The sequence below is a fragment of the Pogoniulus pusillus genome, chromosome 7 (assembly GCF_015220805.1).
Source record: "Pogoniulus pusillus isolate bPogPus1 chromosome 7, bPogPus1.pri, whole genome shotgun sequence".
In the NCBI taxonomy this organism is placed as follows: Eukaryota; Metazoa; Chordata; class Aves; order Piciformes; family Lybiidae; genus Pogoniulus; species Pogoniulus pusillus.
The window spans coordinates 19,781,297-19,806,411 of record NC_087270.1 but is presented as its reverse complement, the minus strand read 5'-3'; the positions used below and the strand labels follow the sequence as shown (position 1 = coordinate 19,806,411).

The 25,115-nt window shown below is 42.0% G+C and overlaps 1 protein-coding gene across 2 annotated transcripts in view; it reads right to left on the bottom strand.

Moving 5' to 3' along the window:
- SPTLC3 (serine palmitoyltransferase long chain base subunit 3) overlaps nt 1-25,115 on the bottom strand; it is a 91,043-nt gene that overhangs the window by 13,845 nt on the left and 52,083 nt on the right. For both annotated transcript variants that reach the window (XM_064146781.1, XM_064146782.1), the window contains 3 exons: nt 16,494-16,599; nt 8,181-8,400; nt 6,068-6,194 (listed from right to left, as the gene is read on the bottom strand). In XM_064146781.1, coding sequence (XP_064002851.1) covers nt 6,068-6,194; nt 8,181-8,400; nt 16,494-16,599 — 453 coding nt within the window. The remainder of the gene's footprint in view (nt 1-6,067; nt 6,195-8,180; nt 8,401-16,493; nt 16,600-25,115) is intronic.

Sequence of the window (25,115 nt, the reverse complement as noted above, 5' to 3'; positions counted from 1 at the left end):
ATATGGCAAAAATTATAGATTAAGCTAAGCTACCACAATAATTTCATCCAGAAGCCTGCAGAAACTGAAAATCTTTGGGGATTTTTTTTTAAATTGACCCCTTTGCTTCTTCCTAAATTTGCAAGCCTCTGTACCTTTTAGAGGAAGGACTAAAAACTTTTTATTGAAATGAAAAGAATTGTAGCCTGAAACAGAAGCCTGTTGTGGATAATTTCCAATTTAGGTTTCATAGAACTATTTCCAAAGTGCTAACTGCTAGTTTGAGCCTAGCTAGAATGTTTTGGTAAGAAGAATTAGATTATAGGCTGTGAAAAGGAAACAATGATGATGTCTACTTCACTCATAGGCTTGCTGAAATGTATAAGAGCAAGAACACAAACACAGAGTCACTCTCTCTCTCTCCAGGGCTGAACTTCTCTCTCTAATCTAACCTGCCATCTGTGTGACTAATCCATCTGCTTCCTAACCCTTCTGGCTGACCTTCCAAACTACTTTGAGCGCAAGGCAAAGTCTTGCGTAAAGTAGAGGGGTGGGAGGAAGGTGAAAGAGTGGTTGGGAGCCCCTCCCAGGGACTCTGGTTTCTGGGAGGAGTGTTGTGTTTCTGTATTACCTTTTAAAGTTGTATATTTCTGTATATATTGTAAATATCTGCTTGTATATTGTGCTAGAGCTGTAAATATAAAGCTTCATTCAATTTCCAGAGCAGCTGAGTCTAGTCTGGGTGATTTTCCAAAGTATGGGGTGGGGGGTGGGGGGTGGGGAGGTAACACCCAAACCTTCACACTAACCTGTTCCCTTCCTTGTAATGAAGCTGTATCCCCTGTGCCTGTAAACATCTATTCATGTCCTGCACACCCTGATTTCTTTTCCAAGTAACCACATTCTTACTCATTGGAAATAAAGGAAGACAACATAGAAGACAACAATCTCTATATATGTAATGATAAACACAAGCAGCATTGCTGTATTTCTGGCCTCTGGCATTACTCACTATATAACCCTACCTATGCTACTCTATTCTAGATCAGCTGCTTAACAAATCAGTGGAGGATAATTACAAGAAATTGAATCATGGTATCTGGGAAAATAGAAAAGATGACTGTGTGACATTCTAAAAAAAATACAGAATAGAGAGTTTTCAGAACAGCAATTTAAATGACCAAATTCCCCTTCCTTCTCTCAATTTTCTATCAATCTCCAGGGAGTTTACCATGAAATTCACATGTAAGAATACACTGGGTTAACACATTTGCCATCCCATTAGTGTATGCTCTTTTCAAGAAGCACCATCTGGTTAATATGGACTTTTTAACAAACAGATTTAATACTTTCCCAAAACATTCCCAGCGTTTTTCGCAAACCTCCCCCCCCTACAGAAATGCCCTCCAGGGTACAAGCCATCAGTGGATATTTCCTTATAAAGGACATCCCAAATAATCCTGCAGGAAGAGAATTCCACTTGAAATCGATTTGTGAGATTAATTCACAGTATCACAGTGTCACCAAGGTTGGAAGAGACCTCATAGATCATTGAGTCCAACCCTTTACCACAGGGCTCAAGGCTAGACCATGGCACCAAGTGCCACGTCCAATCCTGCCTTGAACAGCCCCAGGGACGGCGACTCCACCACCTCCCCGGGCAGCCCATTCCAGTGTCCAATGACTCTCTCAGGGAAGAACTTTCTCCTCATCTCGAGCCTAAATTTCCCCTGGCATAGCCTGAGGCTGTGTCCTCTCGTTCTGGTGCTGGCCACCTGAGAGAAGAGAGCAACCTCCTCCTGGCTAGAACCTCCCCTCAGGTAGGTGTAGACAGCAATAAGGTCACCCCTGAACCTCCTCTTCTCCAGGCTAAACAATCCCAGCTCCCTCAACCTCTCCTCGTAGGGCTGTGCTCAAGGCCTCTCCCCAGCCTCGTTGCCCTTCTCTGGACACGCTCAAGCATCTCAATGTCCTTCCTAAACTGAGGGGCCCAGAACTGAACACAGCACTCAAGGTGTGGTCTAACCAGTGCAGAGTACAGGGGCAGAATGACCTCCCTGCTCCTGCTGACCACACCATTCCTGATGCAGGCCAGGATGCCACTGGCTCTCTTGGCCACCTGGGCACACTGCTGGCTCATGTTCAGGTGGGTATCAATCAGTACCCCCAGATCCCTCTCTGTCTGGCTGCTCTCCAGCCACTCCGACCCCAGCCTGTATCTCTGCATGGGGTTGTTGTGGCCAAAGTGCAGCACCCTGCACTTGGAGCTATTGAAGCCATCCCATTGGCCTCTGCCCATCTGTCCAGGCGGTCAATTCCTTTGATTCAACAGGCTTACAGAGAACAAAGGGTCCATACCATCCTTTGGCAACTCTGGATCACCCAAAATTTATCTGCCAGGTGTGTCTGCTACATGGCTCATGCTCTCACAAGGAGGGCTCACATCACATGCAGGATTCACCATTTTCTGTTTCAGCAGACCAGAACAACTCAGCTAGGGCTGCTGCCGTCCTTTGAAACAAAAGTATCTAAGAAGAGACAGCACTTTCTGTCTTCTGTTCCTCCCTCCTAAGCCACTACCTTCCTCTCTCTGATGCCATAGCAGCATTGTAGAGTGGTCCAGCATAGCATATTTTCTCTGTTGTTTTTTTTTTTTTTGTAGTCCACAAGACAGCCTAATGAGGGGAAGGCCACATGAAAGAAAAAACAATAGCCTAAAATACTGAGTCTGGCTCACAAGGACAAGAACCATTTTTTACACATCATAGGCAGTTGGCTAGCCTTTGTGCAATACCCCAAGTTCTAATACGTAATTTATGAATTTGCTTTTCTATTCATCTGCATTTCATATTACAAGCCAAATTTTAAAAAGCTGACAGAAGATTAATTTATTTCATAAAGAATTTGCAGAAGATTTAATAAGTATTTATTCTGTGCAGAAATACAAACATTGTGTCCTGAAACAACGCTGCTTCTGGAAAAGAAAAATGCTGCAAACTCTGAGCCCTAAGACAGTCAGACACACTGAGCCACTGAGGGAGCTGGGATGGTTTACTTTGAAGAAGAGGAGGCTGAGGGGAAACCTCATTGCTGTCTACGACTACCTGGAGGGACATTGTGGAGAGACTGGTGGTGGTCTCTTCTCACAGGTAATTGAAGACAGATCATAGGGGAATGGCCTCAAGCTGAGACTGGGTAGGTTTAGTTTGGACATTAGGAAAAAGTTTTTCAGGGAGAGAGTGTTCAGGCAATGGAATGAGCTGCCCAGGGAGGTGGTTGAGTCACCAACCCTGGATGTGTTTAAGGGTCGTTTGGATGTGATGCTTAGGGATACAGTTTAAGGTGAATCTTGTAGAGTAGGGTTCTAGGTTGGATTTGGTAATCCTGAGGGTCTTTTCTAACCTGGATGTTTCTGTGATTCTGTTGTCTTAGAAGACTCTTGTCTTGAACCAAGTTCTTCCATTAGGCTGCACAGAACTGCATACAGACTCACGCTAGCTGAAACTATTTTTTTCAGAGGCTTTGAAGGTTTGGAAATGTTTTGCATGTTTAATATTTCGCACACGGCATCTCTAGGAGCCCTAAATTCGTCACTCAGGGAAGTCTTAGTCTAAGGCCGCCCTCTGATGGCAAGTGCTTCCTACAGCTAGTGCAGGGACAGTCTGCATGCCTAGTCACCAAGGCAGAAGTAACATGCCAGAACTGGTCTTATGTATTGGACAGGTTGTAGGCATCAGCATACACAGTCTTGACCTTTCAAATTTCAAGTTGGGAACAACTGTTACAGCTTGACTTCTCTGCCAAAATGCCAAAGGCACCTGTTCCCCATTGCCCGTGTTTTACATGGGAGTTTTGCTGCTCTTGTGATTGCACTCAGCAGAGTCTGGTACTGGGACTGAATTCTCCACCCTTCTGTTTGTATACTGAGGTCTTGTAAATTCTGGCTTCACTAAAAGGTTGTGACAAATGTCTTAACAGCCTCACGTTTATCATGGTTTGAAACTGCTCTTCAAGGCACTGCAACAGGATAGTGCAGAACAGTATCTAACTTGCTTTCATATACCTTTCCCCCTTTCCATTCCCACTTCATTGTGGTCCTACTTAAGAGAGACGCCTAATACAGAATTACACTGTTAGTCCTACACATGGAAGAAATAGCACAGCTCGGTGCTGCAGTTCAGAGCAGAAGCTCTGTCTCCAACTGCATGTCATACAATGACCTGATTCTCAGGCATTCCTGGCAGAAATGATACACATTCAAGCCTCACCACACTGAGTTAGGATTGAAACCCTAGAATGTTGAATACTTCTCACTATCACTTTGAATCACTACGAGATAGATGTGCCACAGCTATTTTGTTGCTTGCTGCAAAGAAAGCACATTACACAGAGAACTAGACTGCAGTGTGCCTCTGCAACTTTAGGAAAGAAATATAAGAATTCCTTTTATTTTTCATAAACACACTAAGTCCTCAGTACTTCTGGGACAGAGTATTCTTCAGAACTAGCTTTAGGGCACATTTATTAATGCCCGAGTGAAGAAGGAAGAATTAAAATAGTCTTCCCCTACTATAATTTAACATACAATATCTGGTGTGAATATTTTTGCCAGGCTTGAGTTGCTTGCCATTTTAAAAGTTCATGCTTACACAGAAGTTAAGCTGACATCATCTAGGCCATTAATGAAGGATTGTACTCCTGAGCCCCTCATACAAAGTGAGGTAATCTACTTAAAAGGCAGTTATTTTTATTTTTTCAACCATGTTGGAAGAGACCTCCAAGATCATCCAGTCCAACCTATCACCCAGCTCTATCCAATCAACTAGACCATGGTGCTGAGTACCCCACCCAGTCTTTTCTTGAACACCTGCAAGGACAGTGACTCCACCACCTCCCTGGGCAGCCCATTCCAATGGCAAATCACTTTCTCTGGGAAGAACTTCCTCCTAATATCAAGCCTATACCTCCCCTGACACAACTAGAGACTCTGTCCCTTTGCTCTGTTGCTGGTTGCCTGGGACATATCCTCCTGGCTACAACCACCCTTCAGGTAGTTGAAGACAGCAATGAGATCATTGCTGAGCCTCCTCCCAGCTAAACAGTCTCAGCTTCCTCAGCCTCCTCTCATGGGGCTTGTGTTTCAGGCCTCTCACCAGCCTCGTCGCCCTTCTCTGGACACATTCCAGTATCTCAACATCTCTCTTGAATTGAGGGGCCCAGAACTGGACACAGGACTCAAGGTGTGGCCTGACCAGTGCTGAGTATAGGGGAAGAATAACCTCCCTCATCCTACTGGCCACACTGCTCCTGATACAGGCCAGGATGCCATTGGCTCTCCTGGCCACCTGGGCACACTGCTGGCTCATGTTCAGCCTACTGTCTACCAGTACCCCCAGGTAGATAACAGCTACTCTCTTTTTGCCTGGCTGCTCTCCAGCCACTCTGTCCCCAGCCTGTAGCACTGCTTGGGGTTGTTGTGGCCAAAGTGTAGAACTCTGCACTTGGCCTGGTTAAATCTCATCCCATTGGCCTCTGTCCACCCTTCCAGCCTGTCAAGGCTCTCCTACCCTTCAACAGATTGACACCTGCTCCTAACTTGATGCCATCTGCAAACTTACTGATGCAGGACTCAGTCTCCTCATCCAGATCGTCAATAAAGATACTGAACAGAACCAGGCCCAGCACTGATCCTTGAGGGACATCATTAGTGTCAGCTGCCAACTGGATGTGTCACCATTTACCACCACTCTCTGGGCCTGGCCCTCCAGACAGTTCTTGACCCATAACAGAATGATTTTGTCCAAGTCATGAGCTGCCAGCTTTGCCAGGAGCTTGTTGTGGCAGATGGTGTCAAAAGCCTTGTATTTCTACTTGTTGCTGCAAAATAAAGTGGGCTAGCAACTACAGAGCCAGAAAGAAATACACTGATAGTGTTTACAAGCATGAAGATTTTACAGTAAGAATGATTTCCTTTGCCTTTCCTTCCCATACTACTTTGCTGTTCAATGACATTGAAGAAGCATGTGCTTGTACTCAGCAGATGCTCTGGTACTAACTGAAATCAGTTCAGGTGAAGAGGGTGGCTTACCTTGTGTTGTCCCGTCTAGTCCCATGAGACATTTCATTGCCCTGATGATTTGCTCTGCTACGGGTGGACACATAGATGTGGCGTACACAGCGCTGTGAGAATGTGTTCGTAAAAAGTCCACAAGGCCCTTACATAAGCAAAACAAAACATGGATGAGCTCTGACCTAGCCAAACAGCAGATTGCTCTCTTAACTACTGCAGGAATGAGAATGCGAGAAAGGAAGAGGATGTTTTGCCTGTTACCAGTTTGGGTTTTTTTGGCTGCCACTGTTAATGCATGGCCTGGAGAAACACCAGGCAGGTGCAAATACTTTGCCATATAAGTAGGACAATTACAGCTGAAACAAAGGTCTGGAATAGAACAATGTTTACTTCTGTACTAAGCTTTTCTATAAAGCAGGCAAAATCATTTAAAAATCAATGAACTTAAAATACTGCTCAGGTCTTCTCTTGGTAGTGAAGCAAAACCTACATGACATCAATAATCTCTCTGCCACAAGACAAAACCCAGTAAAGCAACCTTATTGGCATCTCTCTTTGGCTATTAGCATATACAATTCTTTCAGTTGAAATTTCTCATCAGTCTGTCAGGGACAGTCATTTTAAGAGTTGATGTATTTGATTTGTCATTTGCTTGTGCTCCTAGAAAAAGCAGGCATGTCTGAAAGCACCAGCAACTCTCCCAAATCAAGAGAGGAACTCAGCGCTTTATTGAGACCATTATTAATACAATGTCTTGTACCTCCCATTAGAGTAACAGTGACCACGCTACAAGCTGTATGCATAGTAGAGAGAAAGAGATGAAGCCTGCTCTAAATTTGTTTTTGATAAAAAAATATTACTAGAAAAAGACCAAATAAAGACAGTAACACAAATTACCACCACCTGGACAGGTCTGTGCTGCAAATCAAATGCTAAGGCTAAAGATCTATCTAACCTCATACAGGCTGTGCATTGCTGTATTGCAATTGTAATCCTAGAGGTCTGACCAAACAGCTGAGAAAGCTTCTGTTCTCTAGCTGATACACAATAAACAGTGATTTTTTTTCTCTCTGCAGAGACTAAATTGAGTTTGCTGAGTGAATTGGGTCAACAGCTGCCATCAAGGCCTGAAAGCCTCAGATAAAGCTTAGTGATATTCACAGGTGTGAAAAAAGCATCCCAGTTTAATTTAAGAGAACTCCCAAGGATTAGATGATGAATTACTTTAAACTGCTTTTCACAGGTCTAGGCTTCCTATAATTTGGGCAAACCTAAAAAAGACAGTAAGACTGAGGCACTTTATGATTTGTTATAGCCCTTCTATTCTACTGAAGTGTTTCCCTTACCACAAAGAAACCTGATGACCACAAAGAAAACCTGATGACCACATGGTCTGTCTAAACAGGCTTCCTAATCATTCAGCAAACTACTTAAGACATACGTTCAGCAGGGTATGGAAACGGTAAATACTCAGCCACCACGTGATATCTCTGCCAAGCAACAAACCTGATGACATTTCACAATGGTGCTGATTATGCTTTCTCTTCTACACCCCCAGTTAAAACAAACTCGGCTCTACTTTTTTGTTGACATCTATTGTTGGCAAGAGGCTGTTTTGTTGATGTATGCAGAGCAACTGAGGACACAGATTTTACTATTGCAAAAGGCCCTCAGTAATCTTCTTTCTCCATCCTCCTAAAAACTGCAACTATAAAAATTCATGACTGTTTAGGAATTTTATTATTAGCGGATGGAGCTGTGGCTTTTATCTCTGATATTGCTCCACACACTGTTTACAAATGTGAAACAAAGTAACAAGCAGTCTGCATGCAAATTAACGTAGTGAAGTATATTTAGGCAACCACAATGCGTCTAAACATTTCCAAGACAAACAACAACCAGTGTGGCACAGACATACCCAATCCAAGCAAATTGCATAATATGAACTTTAGAAAAATATGAGAAAGCCTGACTGCTTGATGTGCATTTGGGATCCAGACAACAAAGGTGCTAACTTTAGAATAGTACTACTGTAAAGCACTGTGTGAAAAGGTAACAAAATATAGCAAACATGACAAGAAGGTACTTCCCCCCCCTCCTTGATGTTAAAATGTTAGCGTTTTCCTTTTACCTTTTTGCCAGCTATGTATCCTCCAGCTGCACCAAAGCTCTTTGTGAACGTTCCCATCAATACGTCAACGTCACCAGGACTCATACCGAAGTACTCCACAACTCCTCGGCCCGTTGCACCCACTGCGCCGATGCTATGAGCTTCGTCCAAGTAGAGGTAGGCTTTGTATTTCTTCTTCAAGGAGACTAACTCTGGCAGGCGCACGATGGACCCTTCCATGCTGTGGATGAAGAGAATCATGGATGAACAACAAATCCTGCAATCTCTTGCTATGGAGATCCTGCCAAGACATATGGGCATTAACTGCCTTCTCCATGAAGCATCTTCTGGAACCTCTCTCTGCATTTAGAGTTCAGAGAAAAATTGCAATCCTTTCCCATTGAGAGGTGAGTATAAACCAGTCAAACAGGTTTAGAACTCAAACAATCAAAAGTCAAATAGTTGCAAAATTTCCAAATGCCTGAAAAGTGAAGAAGTATAAAGTAATGGGGACACAAACACCCAAAGCAACACGTTACACATTACTACAAAACAAATACTGTAATGAATTATGAAGAACTACTACCACTCAGTTCCTCCTTAATTGTCAGCTACTGTGGCAAATCACTCTAGTGCAGAGGAGTTTGCTCTAATACACAGAGATGTGCCACAAGAAACACACAGGTGGTGTCATAATTCTAAGAGGTCCCAGTCTTCAGAGTGGACAGAATCAGCAATCAGAAAAGGCAGCTCAAATCCACTTCTGACAACTACTGCTCCTAATATGCACTTTTAAGGAAATGTAGCTTGCTACTCAACAGGAAAAAAAGTTTCTATTCTTTTCCTTTTCACTTTCTTACAGCCACACAAGAAAAGGAAATGTTCTGAACTTGTCCTAATGGTGTACTAAGATTTTTAGAAATAAGAAAAGATGATAAATCTTTTGTATTCTATCTAACATCAGTAAGATAGAAGGACCAGAGAAGGTGCCCAGCAAAATGAAAGCCCAGGGAGATAAGTAAGAAATGCACTCCCATCTCATAAAGATGAAGTATTAATAGTAGAAGGCGGCTACTTGACGATCTTAAAGGTCACTTCCAACCAAAATGATCTATGTTTCTAAGAATATTATCTCTTGAAACTCTTTGTGAGATGACTACAGCTATGCTCTGCTTCGGTATGCTCTAAGACACTCAGCATTTATTTTGTTATGAGTTAAACATGCCATCTTCCAGTAGCTCTAGTGAGCAGGTTTTCAAATGCTAAGCACTTTCCATTAAACACAGAGGATGTTGTGTGCTAGGGCAGCCAGTGCTTGGTGACTAACACCTGTGGCTAAGGTGTATCTGATTGCAAATGCTACAAGAGCTTCCAGTAAGTGGAAACACCAAGTTTGTCCCCAAAAAGCAGGAACAAAAGAGCGCTGTGATCAACACAACTCCTTATCAGTTTTCAGATCCTGGAACAGTGGATTTCTCAGATTGTCTTATTGCCGTTCTGGCTGCGTTATGCAGGATATACTTTTAGTACTTGGGAAATTTCTGACAGTTTTAGTCCTTCTTCACCCTTTGGTCTCCTGAAACAGCTTGGAAACAGCTTGGTCTCCAGTTTTCAATGAGATCTGTCCATAAGCAGCCATAGACAAGCACTGTTTTTGCTGCTTGTACTGGGAGGTTCAGAGACCCTGGCTGTATGTGCCTGGAGGTCAGGTGACTACTGCCAGATCTTGCCCTTCTGTCTTGCCTAAGTGTAGAGGAGGCAGATGTGTGACTGTATACCAGCACCATGGTCTACAGCATGGATGCGTGGGCTTGTATGGCAAGCTCTGCAGGACTGGGCTTGCTCACTTTTCCCAAATGGCTTTTTGCAGCTGGGAGAAGCAACTTGAACCAGCACAGCTATTTTCCTAATGAATACAAGGACAGAGCCCACAGTCCTCGTGAAGCCCAGAGTCATTGCATTAGTTAGCTAAAATTAATACTGAGCCACTGGGTGTGCTTGGCCATACAGCATCATACATGCAGCTTCAGCTGAGTCTGGTCAGCCTGTGGGTTAGCTATACGATCAGAAAGCAAGAGTAGTGTCAAGGAGCAGCCCCACAGAGGGAAGAAAAGAGCCATCCCATTCCCATCTTCCACTTGGACAGATGAGAGAAGGCTAGGCAGAGAAGGACAATGATAGTTGTTCCATGTTTACATGGATGTCATGGATATCATTACATTTACATGGATGGGAGAGATAGCCTTAATCTTCAGAAAGACAAGAGTAAAAATGGTAAATTAAAGAGTTTACTTTGCTTCATATTTATGGAATGGAAACAAAGTTGTTGCTGAATCCCAGAACACTAGGAGCAGGCACAGGATTTAATGAAAACTTTTCTTGTATGAGCAGATTTCTCTTTGAACTCTAAGCTGTTTACAAAATCAAGGCACTTGTATTCTTGTTCAGTGTTGATTTACTGCTCTTTAAAGACCCTGTCTGGCATCAATGTTACAATAATCGACAGAGATCTTAACATGGCCTTGAAGAGCCCATGGAGTAGATAAAAGTGCTGCTGGTTTTGTGTACATTCTCCATGCTGCCATTCAAATGGGCCTCAGCCCTTCTGATGTTGTTTTTGCTGCCTACTGTGTTCTTGGTCTCTCTTCTGACCCTGGGAGACAGTTTGTGATATGAACACATGTCTGTTTAGAATTGCTCCAAGATGAAGCTCACTTCACATAACTTCTTGGGCAGCCGAAATGGAAAGTTTACTGAGTCCTCAAGTAAATATTGATGTAAAATGAGTTTAAACCAGAGAGCCAGAAGTGTGATTGTTCTGTCTCAGATTGGTCTTATTCCTTTTAAAAAGCTATTGATTTGTTTCCAGATCTGCTTAAGCACACAGGGCACATCAAAAAAAGCTGGATGCAGGTGAACATAAGCTGGCTCAGACTCAGTCAGATGTTCTCATCATGCAGTGTTACATTTTATCCTTGTAGCAGAAATTATTAGCTTGGTGGCAGGGATGTAAAGGTTTCTAGATTACAGCCGATCCTCTTTTCCCTTGCTCAGTGGGCTGGCACAAAACCTTGCTTCAGTACATACTCAGTTTGAATCTACATACAGATGTGAGAAGGTTACTCAAAATTTTGGGATTACTGAATTTTGATTCAATCCCTACCAAGCCACCTGATGCAGATGATGAATTGTGGAGCTGGGTGCTTTGAGGGACAAGAGGCATGCCCTTGTGGTGGTCACTTCACTTGGAACCCAGCATTGCTCTTGACAGGACATTGAAAGTTTTTGTCCAGCTTATTCTAAAATTTCTCAGGAAAAGTTTTCCACATCCTACTATGGCACCACAGTTTCAATTTTTTTTTTCCCTGACAGGAAGATCAATTTACTGACATCTTACTGATATTCAACCTATTTGTCTTCCTCCTAAGTGCATCACTCAACATCTCTAACCATGCCCTTATAGTATCCACTGTCCTTTCAACATTTGAAAACTTCATCTGTTCCCCTGTTAGGCTAGTTTGAAACTGGGAAAATCTCTTCTTATCTGACCTGTTACTCCCAAGCTGTATGCATTCCATTTTAGTGTTTACTCTAGGTATTGTTTTCTTATATAAACCTTGCACATTCATACGAAAATCTATTTCATAGTTTAGAGCAAGTTTGAAGGAAAGTTTTCAACCCTGCTTTTGCATTCCACACTCATAATCCCATTCACTGAAACAATAGAAATGTTAACCTGCAGTGCTGGTCCATGGCCAAAGCCATTAAATGTTACCCCATTTCTTTTCACTTAATCCCAGGAAATAAAAAACAACCCTGATAAATTTCCTATGGTATTGCCATTGAATCCCAAGGAACTTCTAATGTACATGAAAAGGCACGTGACAATATCTAACTGATCAGAGAGCTATTTTCTCAGCTGAAAAGGAAAATACCCAAATTAAATTAAAGCAGGAGAAAAAAACCAAATGAAAAACAATCTGTTTGTTGATTCTATGATTCTATGATCCGTTTCTGGTGCCCCATAACTCCTGCCCTGGGCCTATCTGGCTGCTAGGTAAATATGTGTGCAAGAGAGCAGAAGCCTGCCGCAAACATCTAAGAACACAGTAACCGATTAATCCTGAACTGGAAACAGTAGAAGCCAAGGAAAACATTAGCTGGAATTTAAATAATAGAAATATGATTTAGCAAATCAGTTTAACTTGTGCCTTGGACACTGCCAAAACTTGTTCATGCTTTTTGTACTGAAGATTGATGGCTAGATGGTCTTTTCCACTTTGGAATGCAGAAAACTGCTCCTAGGCTAGTTCAAGTTAAGAACCAGCTTTCACTAGTAATTATATTTAATACTGGGCTTATTTTTTTCTATTTAAGATAACAGAGACATTAAAAAGCAAACAAATATATACTTGCTGTTGGGTTTTTTTTGACATGTAGCTTGAGTGCTTCCCAAGTCAAGGGGCCAAGCCTGTGTTCAGTTGTAACCAAGCAAAATCTGGGGCTTATGGTTTCAAACACAAGTTTGAGTTCCAGAAAACCTTGTGCATGACCCCTTTCAAACATTGCCAGCTGATAAGTCAGGGCTTACACGGTGTAAATGCTTTAACATACTCCTAATGGTAACACAAGGCACATTTTTTCCACACTATCAGTATCACCATACTAAGACTATGGTGTCCCATATAACATTTCTTTCAAAAAAGAAGGAAAGCTTTAGTGTTTCCTTTGCATCTCTAAAAAAAAGCATTTATGTAAAAATTTGCCAAGCCGAACTTGAAGTCAAGATATTTTAACTTGGAGAATAGCTCAGACCAAGTTATTTAAATTCCATATTAGTTGTCCCTGAAGCATGAATTAAGTCCTTTCAGGAAAAAAATATTAGCTATTGTGAGAAGAATACATTAGCAATACTTTACCTCCTCTTAAACCCTTCAGATGAATGCTAATTTAGCATCTGGCAAACCTTCAAGAGAACTAACACAGCCAATATGGGGCTGGAAAATTTTATCCTCTTTCAGAAGTCATAGGCCCAGAAAGAAAAGAGCCTGCTCACTCAACAAGTGAAAGTTATTTCTAATACTTTTTTCTCAAGCTTTTATTTTCCTAATGAAATGTCAGTAGCTACTTATTGGCTTAAACCATGGCCTGTGAGCCCATTCCCAGCAATGTTGCAAGGACAGACCAGCTGCCTATGCTTTGGGTTGGCGTGATGGCAGAGATTCAGCATGCTGGGGTGCATGGTGCTCTCCCTCAAGTCAGAGCAGACTTGCTTTCAAAACTAACCCAACATCTTCAATTTCTGATCTGCTTAGACAGTGAAAATAAAATAACCAACCAACATAGCTATTTCTAGGGGTAGTTTCCAGTGAGAGATTACTAGAAGATCTGAGCTTTGTTTTACTTTTACTTTATGCCTTTCAAAAGCAAGTACACTCAGGGCATAAGAGGTCTTAATATTATTTAGCCCTTATGGGGCCGAATGGACTTTATGGATTTTTTTTATCAAGGTTCTCTGAGATTTAGCATGCTTTTATTTTGTATTACAAGACAAGGTTCTTCAGACTTTTGAGAATGAAATATCCTTTGAACTGCAGAAGGTTGAAGGTTGGACTCCATGATCTTAAAGGTCTTTTCCAACTGGAGCAATAGAACACATGAAGTTCCACCTCAACATGGGGAGATGCTTCGTAGGGGGTGGCCTCTTCTCCCCAGCAACCAGCAATAGAACAAGGGGACACAGTCTTAAGTTGTGCTGGGGTAGGTATAGGCTGGATTTTAGGAGGAAGTTCTTCACAGAGAGAGTGATTTGCCATTGGCATGGGCTGCCCAGGGAGGTGGTGGAGGCACCATCCCTGGAGGTGTTCAAGAAAAGACTGGATGAGGCACTTAGTGCCATGGTCTAGTTGACTGGATAGGGCTGGGTGCTAGGTTGGACTGGATGATCTTGGAGGTCTCTTTCAACCTGGTTGATTCTATGATTCTATGACTGAGCACTGGAACAGGCTGCCCAGAAAGGTCATCAAGACTCCTTCTCTGGAGACTTTCAAAACCTGCTTGAAGGTGTTCCTGTGTGGCCTGCCCTAGGTGATCCTGCTTTGGCAGAGGGGTTCGATTTGATCTCTGGAAGTAATTTCCAACTCTAAATTCTGTGGTTCTATGAGCAGAGGAAAAGAAAACTCTATCTCAAATTTATATCTGGAAGTATAACTACAATTGCAAATAGCTGACAGTGGGTTTGTCTCACTCCTTGGACTAATCCATGTTTCTGTGTCACCAGACTATCTTCTTGCTCCCCGGTGGTAAATAATCAAGGCAAAATATTTAACAAAGCTCAGCAGCTGGAGCATTTTCTGCAGGCCATGTGATTGATGGGAATATTTGTCAGTAAAATGTTGGTGGTCCACTTAATTTATGCATGATCAAAGTCCTTAAGTCTGAGCTTTCTTTTAGTAGTGCCAAGTTATGTTTATTTGCAGTTTTGCTCTGTTTATTCTGGTTGAAAGGAGACCTTTGGCCTGCTTTGAATCAGCTGATCTGCTGCCAACTTATTTCAGCTCTGAGTGACAGGTGTTTAGATAAGGTCTGATTTGTTCTCTTTGCTGATGGAAAAATCTTAGCTAAAAAGGAAGCACTGACTACTATGGAATTGTGATGACATGAGATTTTAAAAGGTTCCTCATGAAAAGAGCTAATCACCTTGACTCTGCAGTCATTTCTCCATACAATGGCATAAATGACTGTCCATCCAGGCTGGCTATATTTTGGCAATGCATGACAGAATTCACATGTACAAGTTAAATGTTGCTTTTACACACCATGTCACATCCTACGATTGAGTGTTTCTGGTTCCCTTCTCCCTGATGCAGGTGTTGTTATTCCCAAAACTATCCTTCTACTCCCTCCCTCTCTTGTTATCACCACAGTAGCCTTGCCCAGATCCCTGCAAACCCTCTTACTGTCCAGATCCACTCCTACTGTAAGTGGATACAAGGTCTGTGACCATCTGAGGAACCTGAAGGTATAAAAGACTATGGGACCTTATGAGATGCATCCCAGAGTACTGAGAGAATTGACTGGTGTAGTTGTCCAGCCACTCTTGGTGATATTTGAAAAGTCACAGCAGTCAGGTAAAGTCCCTGCTGACTGGAAGAGGGAAAGATTACATCCATTTTTAAAAGGGGCAGAAAGGAGGACCCTGGGACTCACCTCTGTTCCTGGGAAGATCATGGAACAGGTCCTCCTAGAAGTTCTAATAAGGCACATGGAGGACAGGGAGGACATGGGAACTAGTATAGCTTCACCAAGGGCAAGTCCTGCTTGATCAATATAGTGGCTTTCTACAGTGGAATGGCTACATCAGTGGAGAAGGGCAATGGGTATCATCTGTCTGGATTTCTGCAAGTTTTTTTGCCACAGTCTCCCATAGCACCCTTCTCTCTAAATTAGAAAGACAAGGATTTGATGGGTGGACTGTACAATGGATAAGAAATTGGCTGGATGATTGTACCCAGAGGGTAATGGTCAATGGCTTGATGTCCAGATGCAGATGGGTGACAGGTGGTGTCCCTCAAGGGTCCATACTGGAACCAGTGCAGTTTAGTACATTCATCAATGACATAGGCAGTGGAACTGAATGAATCCTCAACAAGTTTGCAGATGATGCCAAGTTAAGTGGTGCAGTTGATACGGTAGAAGGACAGGATATCAGTCAAAAGGACACGGAAAACCAGGAGAAGTGGGCCCAGGAGGACCTCATGAGGTTCAACAAGGTCAAGTGCAACAATTATCAATACAGTCTGGAGCAGGATGTGATGGAGAGCAGCTGTGAAGAAAAGGATTTGGGAATACTGGTGCACTGAAAGCTGAACATAAGCCAACAATATGCATTTGCAGCCCAGAAGACAAATCACATCCTGGGCTGCATCAAAAGAAGCATGGACAGCAGATCAAGGGAGGTGGTTCTGCTAACCTGTTCTGGTTAGATGTCACCTAGAGTACTGTGTCAAGCTCTGAGGCCCTCAACAGATTAAGGACCTAATGGAACAGGTCCAAAGGAGGGCCACAAAAATGATCAGGGGGCTGGAGCACCTCTCCCATAAAGGCAGAGTGAGAAAGCTGGGCTTGTTCAGCCCACGTTACACCAGGGCTCAGGCCAATATAACGGAAAATACATATTTATGTGATGACAGACTGTTATTGTCACTTCCTCTCTTGTTAAGATTTCTCTCAGCTACCTAGACTCAATATTTGCTTCACTCATCATTCTGTCACTTACTGTTTTGTCCTCAGAAATGATAAAGACTACTCACATTTCTAAAAACACAAACATACCTGTAAATGCCCTCCACGAGGATGATAATTTTTCTCCACGCTCTGTGGCTTCGAGGCTGCCCATATATTACTGCATCCCTCAGCAACTTTTCAAGGCTCTGCATATCTTTATTTAAATATAAGAAAAACGAGGGAGGAAAAACATTAACAAAGACTTTTTTTTGAAGAATGGAGTACTGAGTACTAATTTTTTCCTATACAGAAAAAGACAACGTGAAAACTGCCAAAGTTCTTTTGTTAGTAGGTAAGACCTAGTGACTGATTTTATTTGCTGAATGCAGTGTAGTGACAGGGAGAGCTACAAAAAGCTTGCAGTTATGCAGCTTATCTAGGGATTTTCTAGAAATTCTTGGTATAGATTTTTACTTAAAAGTTAAAGTGAATCATTTTGCTTAAGTGTTGAGGCTAATTGCCAGTAGTTCTCCATATGGGTTGCAGATACTCATCATGTCTCACAGCTTCTGGATAGTGAATTTTTAGTTCCTTTCCAACAGCACTATGGGGTCATGAATCACATGCATTGCTTCAGCAGAGATTTGGATCAGGCTACGTGAAGCAAGTCAGGATGACAGCAAGAGAAATGTTGTCTTGACCAAGAAGGAAAGTGAGTAAAAGATTGGTGAGCAGAGGAGAGACAATTGGATTACAAGCACCTAACATGGATACACTAATCGGTGCCAAAATACGTGGCACTGGCTGGGCCAGGGAAGAAGGAGGAAAAAAAGGTTACAGAAGAAAGGGTCTCACCAAATGACTCTGATCACAGGGCTGAAGTCTAACCAGTGTTCCAGTGCCTGCACACGGATGAACTCTCTAAAATGAATTATTCTGGTACTTTCCAGGAATTTGGATTTACATTTCAAATTGTTTTCAAAGAACATTTTATAGTGACTCATAAAACCCTAAGGAACACTACAAATAATTTAAAATCATGAGTTAAGGAAAATTAATGGCATTTTTTTCCCAGTATAATCCCACTTCTTTAGCAACACATCTTAATCCAGTTGTCATAAACTTCTAAAATAGTACAAGGCTAGTATTTAAGATACACTTGTCCTGACTAAAGATAAAGTACACCTTAACTATATACATGTTAACCTATAGCTGGCTTTTCACCTGACTGGAACAGGGCCATATGCACAATAACTGTCCATCATTAGCAACCCGTGACATGAGAGATGACCAGGTTACGACCTGAGCCCTTCCATCCTGATACCTCACCTCTTGCTAGCGCCATTTCCCGATGTTGGTAAAAGAGAAGCTTCTCAGAAACACCTGTGCCATTCTTGCATCTTACGGTGTAATTTCTTGACCTGGCAAGAGCTTGCTGTAACTTACAAAGCACAGCACACGTGCGATAAGGAGCCCCTGTTTTCAGCGCCGCAATCATCTGCACAGCTCAGCGAGCTCCGGGATGGAAATGCTGTTACGAAGAACGCACTGCAGAGAGCAAAGTTTCCACTAGATGGCAACCGAGGAAAAAAAAAGTTCCTCAATGTTTTACATTTGCAGCACCTTCGCCTTTCACATCAGAGTTGCTCACCACCTCCGCTGAGCAGATAAAATCCACAAGCCTTTTGAGCTCTGAGAAGCAGAGGACTCCACTGGATGAGAGAAAGCTCACTCAACCACTCAAAATAAAATTTGGCCTCTCCCTTTTCTCCGTTAAATTATTTCTCTTCCAATGTCGTTGTCATCTAAATCCTTTGGGGGCTTTTGAAACCCTCTAAATCATTCAAGGTCTTTCAATTCAGTATTGTCTACATGTCAGTTCAGATTGGTCCTAGGTTCCTAGACTTCAGGAAAGTCAATTTGCCCTTCCCTCTGAACTGAAAGTATGGCTTGGAAATTCTCTTGCTTTAACATACATCCATATGGAAAGGAAGAAAGAAGACAGGGAAGAGTGAAATGTGGATAGCTCCTCTATCCAAACTAGCATGGAACATGAGACCACAGAGAGAGAAGAACCTCTCTGAGGGATGAGCTTTCCTGACTTTATATATGACATAGTTCTGCTGGACTACAGCTAAGGACATCAGCATTATCAAAGCTATTTCACTTTGGTTTTGATGTGTCATTCTGAAAAGCATGCACGTGTGACCCTTTCTTAGGTCTGTAACAGTCAACGAGTGATTTGTTTAGATGAAATGGCATTTTACCAATCTTTTTGCTACGCTTGTAGTGCCTCATTGGAAAACAGGGAGGAAGATAAAATCTGTTACTTTTAGTCTTCACTCCCTCACCCCACCAAAGGCTGTGTCTGTTATTCAAAACAAAGATACAGTATTATGTGCTTGTCCTTAAATTTTCCAGAGAGTGGGATATATTGAATGCCACACAACACAGTGCAACCCCAGGTGACTTTCAGATATAAAACTATTTCTCCATTAAATGCAGCCAGACTGTGAAAGACTAGGACATTGAGATGATGAGTTGTGCGAGTCCATCTTGAGCAACCAGTTGTGGGGAAATAACTGTCCTTCCTTGACCATTGCCTGCCTGGGCTTTGCAGCGGTAATGGCTAACAAATGCTCAGCAGCCTAGGAGGCCGTGGTAGTAAGTATTTCCCTTGATTAATTAGTCAAAGCACAACATCTATACTTCTCTCAGTTTCCACCTTCTCCCTATGGCATGTTGTCTAGATAGAGAGGATGAAGTTTCCTAAATGGGGACAGCGATTCTCAGCTTTCTTAGAATGTAATACAGACTTGCACAACCCTTGCTTGGGATCCTTCAGAGCTACTTCAACAGAAATACCAACATACAAACTGCCAGTAGGTCCAAGTGAGGCAGGCTGTGGACAGGCAGCTGTGTGTCATGCTGCCTCCAGTGCAGGTGGGACTCCTGGCTCCCGGAGGGGCCCCTACCCTCTCTCAGGCAATCTCAGTGCTTCCTCACAGGGAGACACTGTGTCTCCACCCCTCATCCTTACATTACATTGAAGCCGATGTCATCATCATGCCTCTGCGTGGGTTGGAAATCTGTTGCGTGATGTCAGCTGAATCTTTTAAAATTAGAATAAACAGTCTGCTACTACCCTTACCACATTCTACTTTCCTCTGCCTTGTCTTTGCCACTATCATTTCCAGTTTCTCCCATTTTGGGCTTTCATGCAAGTTCATGAAGAGTCTGTGGCTATCTGTCTCTTCTCAGCCTCCCATGCAACCACCTCTCCCTGTTGCAGCATCTGCCTTTTCCTCTCTTGCTCTTCCACCTCTTCTGATCACTGTCCTTTCACGGGTGTTTCAGGTGGCTAGCTCCAGTGCTGTCCCTCCTTGCAGATCCCTGAAGCAACAAAGGGAAGCCACTGCAAGTGGTTTGTTGACCTAAACAGTAAGACTGAAGAAGGAGGTTTTCATTCAAGTGAAAATTAGTCTTTGAAAAATCCCTGGTGGCTAGTTCAGCTCTAAACAGCAAAAATGTCTTTAAAGTCACTTCTCTGAAATCACAGCTTTGAGTATTTTAGTTTGGAATAAGGTGGTGGGAGTGGTGATTATTGCAGCCACAGTGGCAGTTTGAGACTCCTCTCTCTGCCTCTCAGTGGATTTGTATTTCTGCGAAAGTGCAGAGCACTTGCTCAGAAAAGATCCCTGTTCATGCTTGGCATGTCAGACGTGGCAAATCAGAGGGGGCAAGTGCAGACACAGCATGCTAAGAGCAGGATATACCTGTCTCCTCTCTGTGGCAGCGTCTGTATGTGTCACAGAGAAAGACACACCAAACTGGATTAGTCTGTGGTCCACTTATCTGCAATCGTTTCATCTCTGATAGTGGCCAAAGGCTCTAAGGAGAACATAACCTCAGAGGGTTATGTGCCTTTCATTCTACTCTGCATTAACTGTTAACACTTCTCCCTTCTCAAATTCAAAGGCCACTTAGACCTTTGGAATAATAATAAAAAAAAGGAATTACCTTGTATTAAGCCACTGCAAATAATTTGGGTTTTGCAACCAGAGATTTTCCCTTATTTTAACCTGTTCATTTATCTCTTTGCTTGTTTTCTTAAACTCACTCACAGGTTTCCACGTTTCCCCCCTTTTTTTCCCTTTTACTTCTTCCTCCCCCCCTTATTTTTTTCTAAAGAATATATTTACATTCAGACGTGACAGGCTTCTGCTGCCTAAAAGTTCTTCCAGTGTTAAGTACAACTCCTCCAAGCTGTGTTTCCTCTTTAAGGAGTCCTCACGAAACCTGAACTGCAAAGCATTAATTTGCTTGAGTAGACTGAGAAATGGCAGAGTTGCATTAACATAAATTCACAACTGTTGTCCAAGCAGGAAATTGTATTTTGAATGGAAACCTGAACAGCTCACACCTGCATAACATGCTTCTGTCATCAACCACCTGATTTGTGAGAACCAAAAAAGAAAAAAAAAAATCCATTAATGCTTTCACAACACTCTGAAAAGTTGTGCAAGGAGGAGCTAGAAACACAGTACCGTGATTCTCATTTCAGGTGTGGATTCAGGCACTGGGCTAGAGGCCAGATTTTCATCTAACCAAGTTGCTAGTTTGTGCGTTGCAATTTCCTACCCTCCTCATATGTAGTATCACTTGTTCTGGTCACATGTTGAAGTGCCCTTGCAGTGAAGAGAATGGGAAATATGTTTTTTTCTTCATGGTTTGATTTCTGTATGTGGCCATGACATTCCCATAGGGTGCAAATATAAGCTTAAAAACATGACTCATGGAAAAAACATAGTAGGATTAAAAAGAATACACAAAACCTAAGCCCTGTATGTGACCTTTTTATACAGAATGCTCTTGGGTGTGCCAGTAACACACTCACTGGTCCACTGGATGAACATAGACTGTCTCGATACCAGAATAAGACCCAGAGCTGCTGTGACAAAACCCACACGATAAAAATCACATGCTGATTAATGGTTAACTATTTGGTTTTGCTTTTCAAGTTTCATTGGAAGGGTCAAGGGATTTTGGCTAACATTTAACCAAGATAAATGTCAGAGGTTCTGAAAGTGCTTTAAAATATATGATATGAATAAAAGATTGTCTTAGAAGTTAAAAAGAGCAGGTAATAAGTATTTCTTTCCCTGGGCCAGGAAATAAAAAACATCCAAGTGTAGCCCAGAAAAAGCTGAAGGGTTGAAAAGACTCCCTGGATCCTAGGTCTGGTAAAGACAATGTCAAACACCTTTTGGCACAAAACGAACCAAAGCCAGGCCTCTATTGTCACAGAGGTGGGGAGAGTTTTTAGTCTCCCACCTTCATCCCACTGCATTCCCGTTGTTGGACCTTTCTGTTGGCTACATTTAAGTTTAGAAACACAGCTTTCCCCCCCCTAGCTTCCTGGGAAATGAGTGGTGCCCACAGGGGAGACAAAAGACAGATGCTTTATGGGCAGGTCAGAATGATTTTAGCCCACAAAACCCACTATTGCATAAATTTAGGACTGCTCATATCCTAAAATAAAATAATTTGAACAATCCCCTACTCTCATTCCTCAGATCAGGAGCTCTGGGGAGCTGAGCTTTGCTGCTAGCATCTGCAAAAAACTCACGAGTCTCTGGAACACAAAAAGTCCCTTAAAGGCCAAGTGCCATGCAGTGTGCTTCTATGACTTTGGCAGGGTGAAGACTAGCAAGAGTGCTGAGAGCTGACAGGAAGGGAATGCCCTCTTTAGTGGTTTTCAGTTATAGGGATGAAGTGGAGTACTCTCCTGAATTTCTCTCACATAAATGATCCATAGGTGTGTGCCTCTGCATTTCCGTCAGCCCAGGCCTCTCAACTTCTCTCTGTTCACAAAGAAGGGATTCCTTACTGGAAGGCAGGATGCAGGGCACATTCCCATGTCAAAATACAAACAGGCTCACAGGCCCACAGAATGTTTTTGTTCTATTATTAATCTTAAAACTTGGAAATCTTCTCATTCGTATTTGTAATGCTTTTGTGGAAAATAAACAAACTTCCAAATGCCTTTTATTTTACTTAGGAGAAGAATGGAGGTCTAAATTTTATCTGTTCCAGGAATACTATTGAGAATGTTTGTGAAAAATGTAATGCTTAGAACAGCTACCCACTTATTGGAATAGCACTAACTTCTGTAAGAACAAGAAGTATATTATACATAATTAAGGCAATAGATTACTTCTTGGCTTACTAATGAAATAAGGATGATTATTTAGTGTAACAACAAACAGATTCAGTATTACAGATTAAATGCTTTGAAATAAGATAAGACCCCTCTACAGAATTAGCTACAGTACCATCTTTGAAAGATGTGTTTCAGCAGCAAGCTCAAAATGACAAGTTTTGGTCTCTATTCTGTGAAATATTTCTATCAAAGAACAAATTTTCCAACATGTTTTTTAAATTATTTTTTCTCTAGCATTGATAAAAAAAAAGGGGGACAAAGATTTACAATGCCAAGCTTGTTAGAAAGGGGTGTCACTAACACTCTTTCATGCATATTTTTTTGGTAGAATATTCAGACAATATACCATTGCTTCACTAATTGTTATACGACTATTCCTCCCCATTTTGATAACTATTTATAATCACTGAAGCAAACATTTACACCTCACAATTATCCCACCTCTTCTACTTGCATGCAACCTAGAAAGCCAGAGCCAAAGTAAATATGTTCTAGGCAGTTTTATCAAGGATATTACACAGTATTGCAAAAGAGGCTGAGGTAAGCACCAAGAAGCACAAAGAAGAGTCTCCTTTCTCAAGCTGCATTTTAGTAGCAAAAGACAGCATCAAAATCTGCTGCCTGATTTGACTTTATTATGATGCTCCTGCACAGAAAGCCATCTCAGGTGCTAGTGATGGGACCACCTGGTGTCTCTTCTATTGTTTGTAGCATTGGCCAATACTGGGTCAAACAGTATGCATGTGTAACTTGGAACAGTTCCAAAGGGAGTGAGCCATCTCATGCAAGCAGGCAACTTGGCTCTGCACTTACAATTAAGACTGAAATGCACATTAAGTCCTGATCATCTTTGGGATAGGACTCAGATTTATTCTTTATTTCTGCACTTTGCTGGAGAATGGCTACAACTGTTCGTCAAAGGGCCTCAGCCAAACCTTTGACACAATAATATCATTCAGTTAATGCTCATCAGCCTCTAAAGGATCACTGATTTTCTTTTGTGTTATGACACACCTCAGCTGTCTGTCCTTTGAAAGAAGAGGTGGAGGGTATTGCCTTTTTCTGCTAGAATATAGACGAGGATTAAAAGAAGTAAAACAAAACACATTACCACACACTGCTAAAATTAATGCTTATTAAAGATTTTTAAGGGGTAGCTTAAGGTGCAAAGTTTCTCTTCATCCAGAGAGCCAATACAGCATAAGGAACCTTTCTTTTGCATCAAGCAGGATATAATGGATAATGGCTTAATATTCCCATTTCATAAGCATGACAATGACAGCACTAACAGATTGTCACTTTGGGCACGTATGTGAATGGCAAAAAGATAATCCAGGAGCATAAGAAACATTGACCTAACAAACCAAACAGATGTCTGCCTAATTGAAAAGAACCCTCACAACACAGGCTGTAAGTTTTGGTTATGTGTGTCCTTAGTGAATTTGCTGTGCCGACTTGTATTATACTACTCTCTGACAGTTCCACAGAGAACAATATTGTTTATGTGTTTTAGGGTGAACCTGTGCATCCCACAAAGGCAGCGCTGCTGGATTATGCTTTCCACTGCTATCCTCCCTCAGTACACATCCTACTTTCTCCTAAACAAAAGGCACACATACATTTCTACACACACAATTTTAAAAGCTGTTGGTGATATGTAACTTGTGGGTATGACTAAGGAAAGAACGTTCTAACCATGGAACCAAAATGCTCACAGTGGGCTGAGAGAGTGTGAATATGTGAAGATGCTTCACATGAAGTGCTCTCTAAATGCAACTGAGATTAAGACTTGAGTCCTGCAAAAGTGTGAAGATAAACACTGACATTCAAATTCTAAGCAGTATTTGTAGAAGTCCTCATAGTTTTATTTTGAAAATAAGGTCTGAGCAGTGGCATAGAAAACTAACTTAGGGAAATTTGAGCTCTAATCTAGGAAGCAGAGAGTTTTTCCCAAAACAGCATGGATGTGCTTCCACTGATGTTTGCTGAGATCCTAAAATGGACTGTCTGCTTTTTTCCAGTGATGAATTTGTGCTTTTTGGAAAAGTCACTATTATTTTTATTTTCCCACATTCTTTGCAAAATAACATTGGCTTTAAATTACTGTAAACTCAGGCAGAAGCTGGTTAGGTATCAGTTATGACTCCATGATTCTTGGAAGTGGAATGAAATATTAGGGGATGGTTAGAAACTAAATTCCTTGAAGCAAGAATGACAGCTCAAAGTGATGCCTTCACTGCTTCCCTAGCACTTCAGAGTAATACACTCCTTAAATTGGAATGTTCTTTGAAATGCTGTGGGAAGTGACACAAGGTGGCTGGGCTGCACATGGCATAGATGGGTGGAGAGGCTGGGAACATTTGGATTTGGGTAGTGAGAGGTCATCTTGCAAGACGTGGTGCAAATGCCTTTGATGAGATAAGGAATTGAAAAAAGGTTACAGCAACCATGTCTATCACTCTCAGACTGGCAGAAGGAAGCCAAATGGGGACATGCTGCAGGCTACT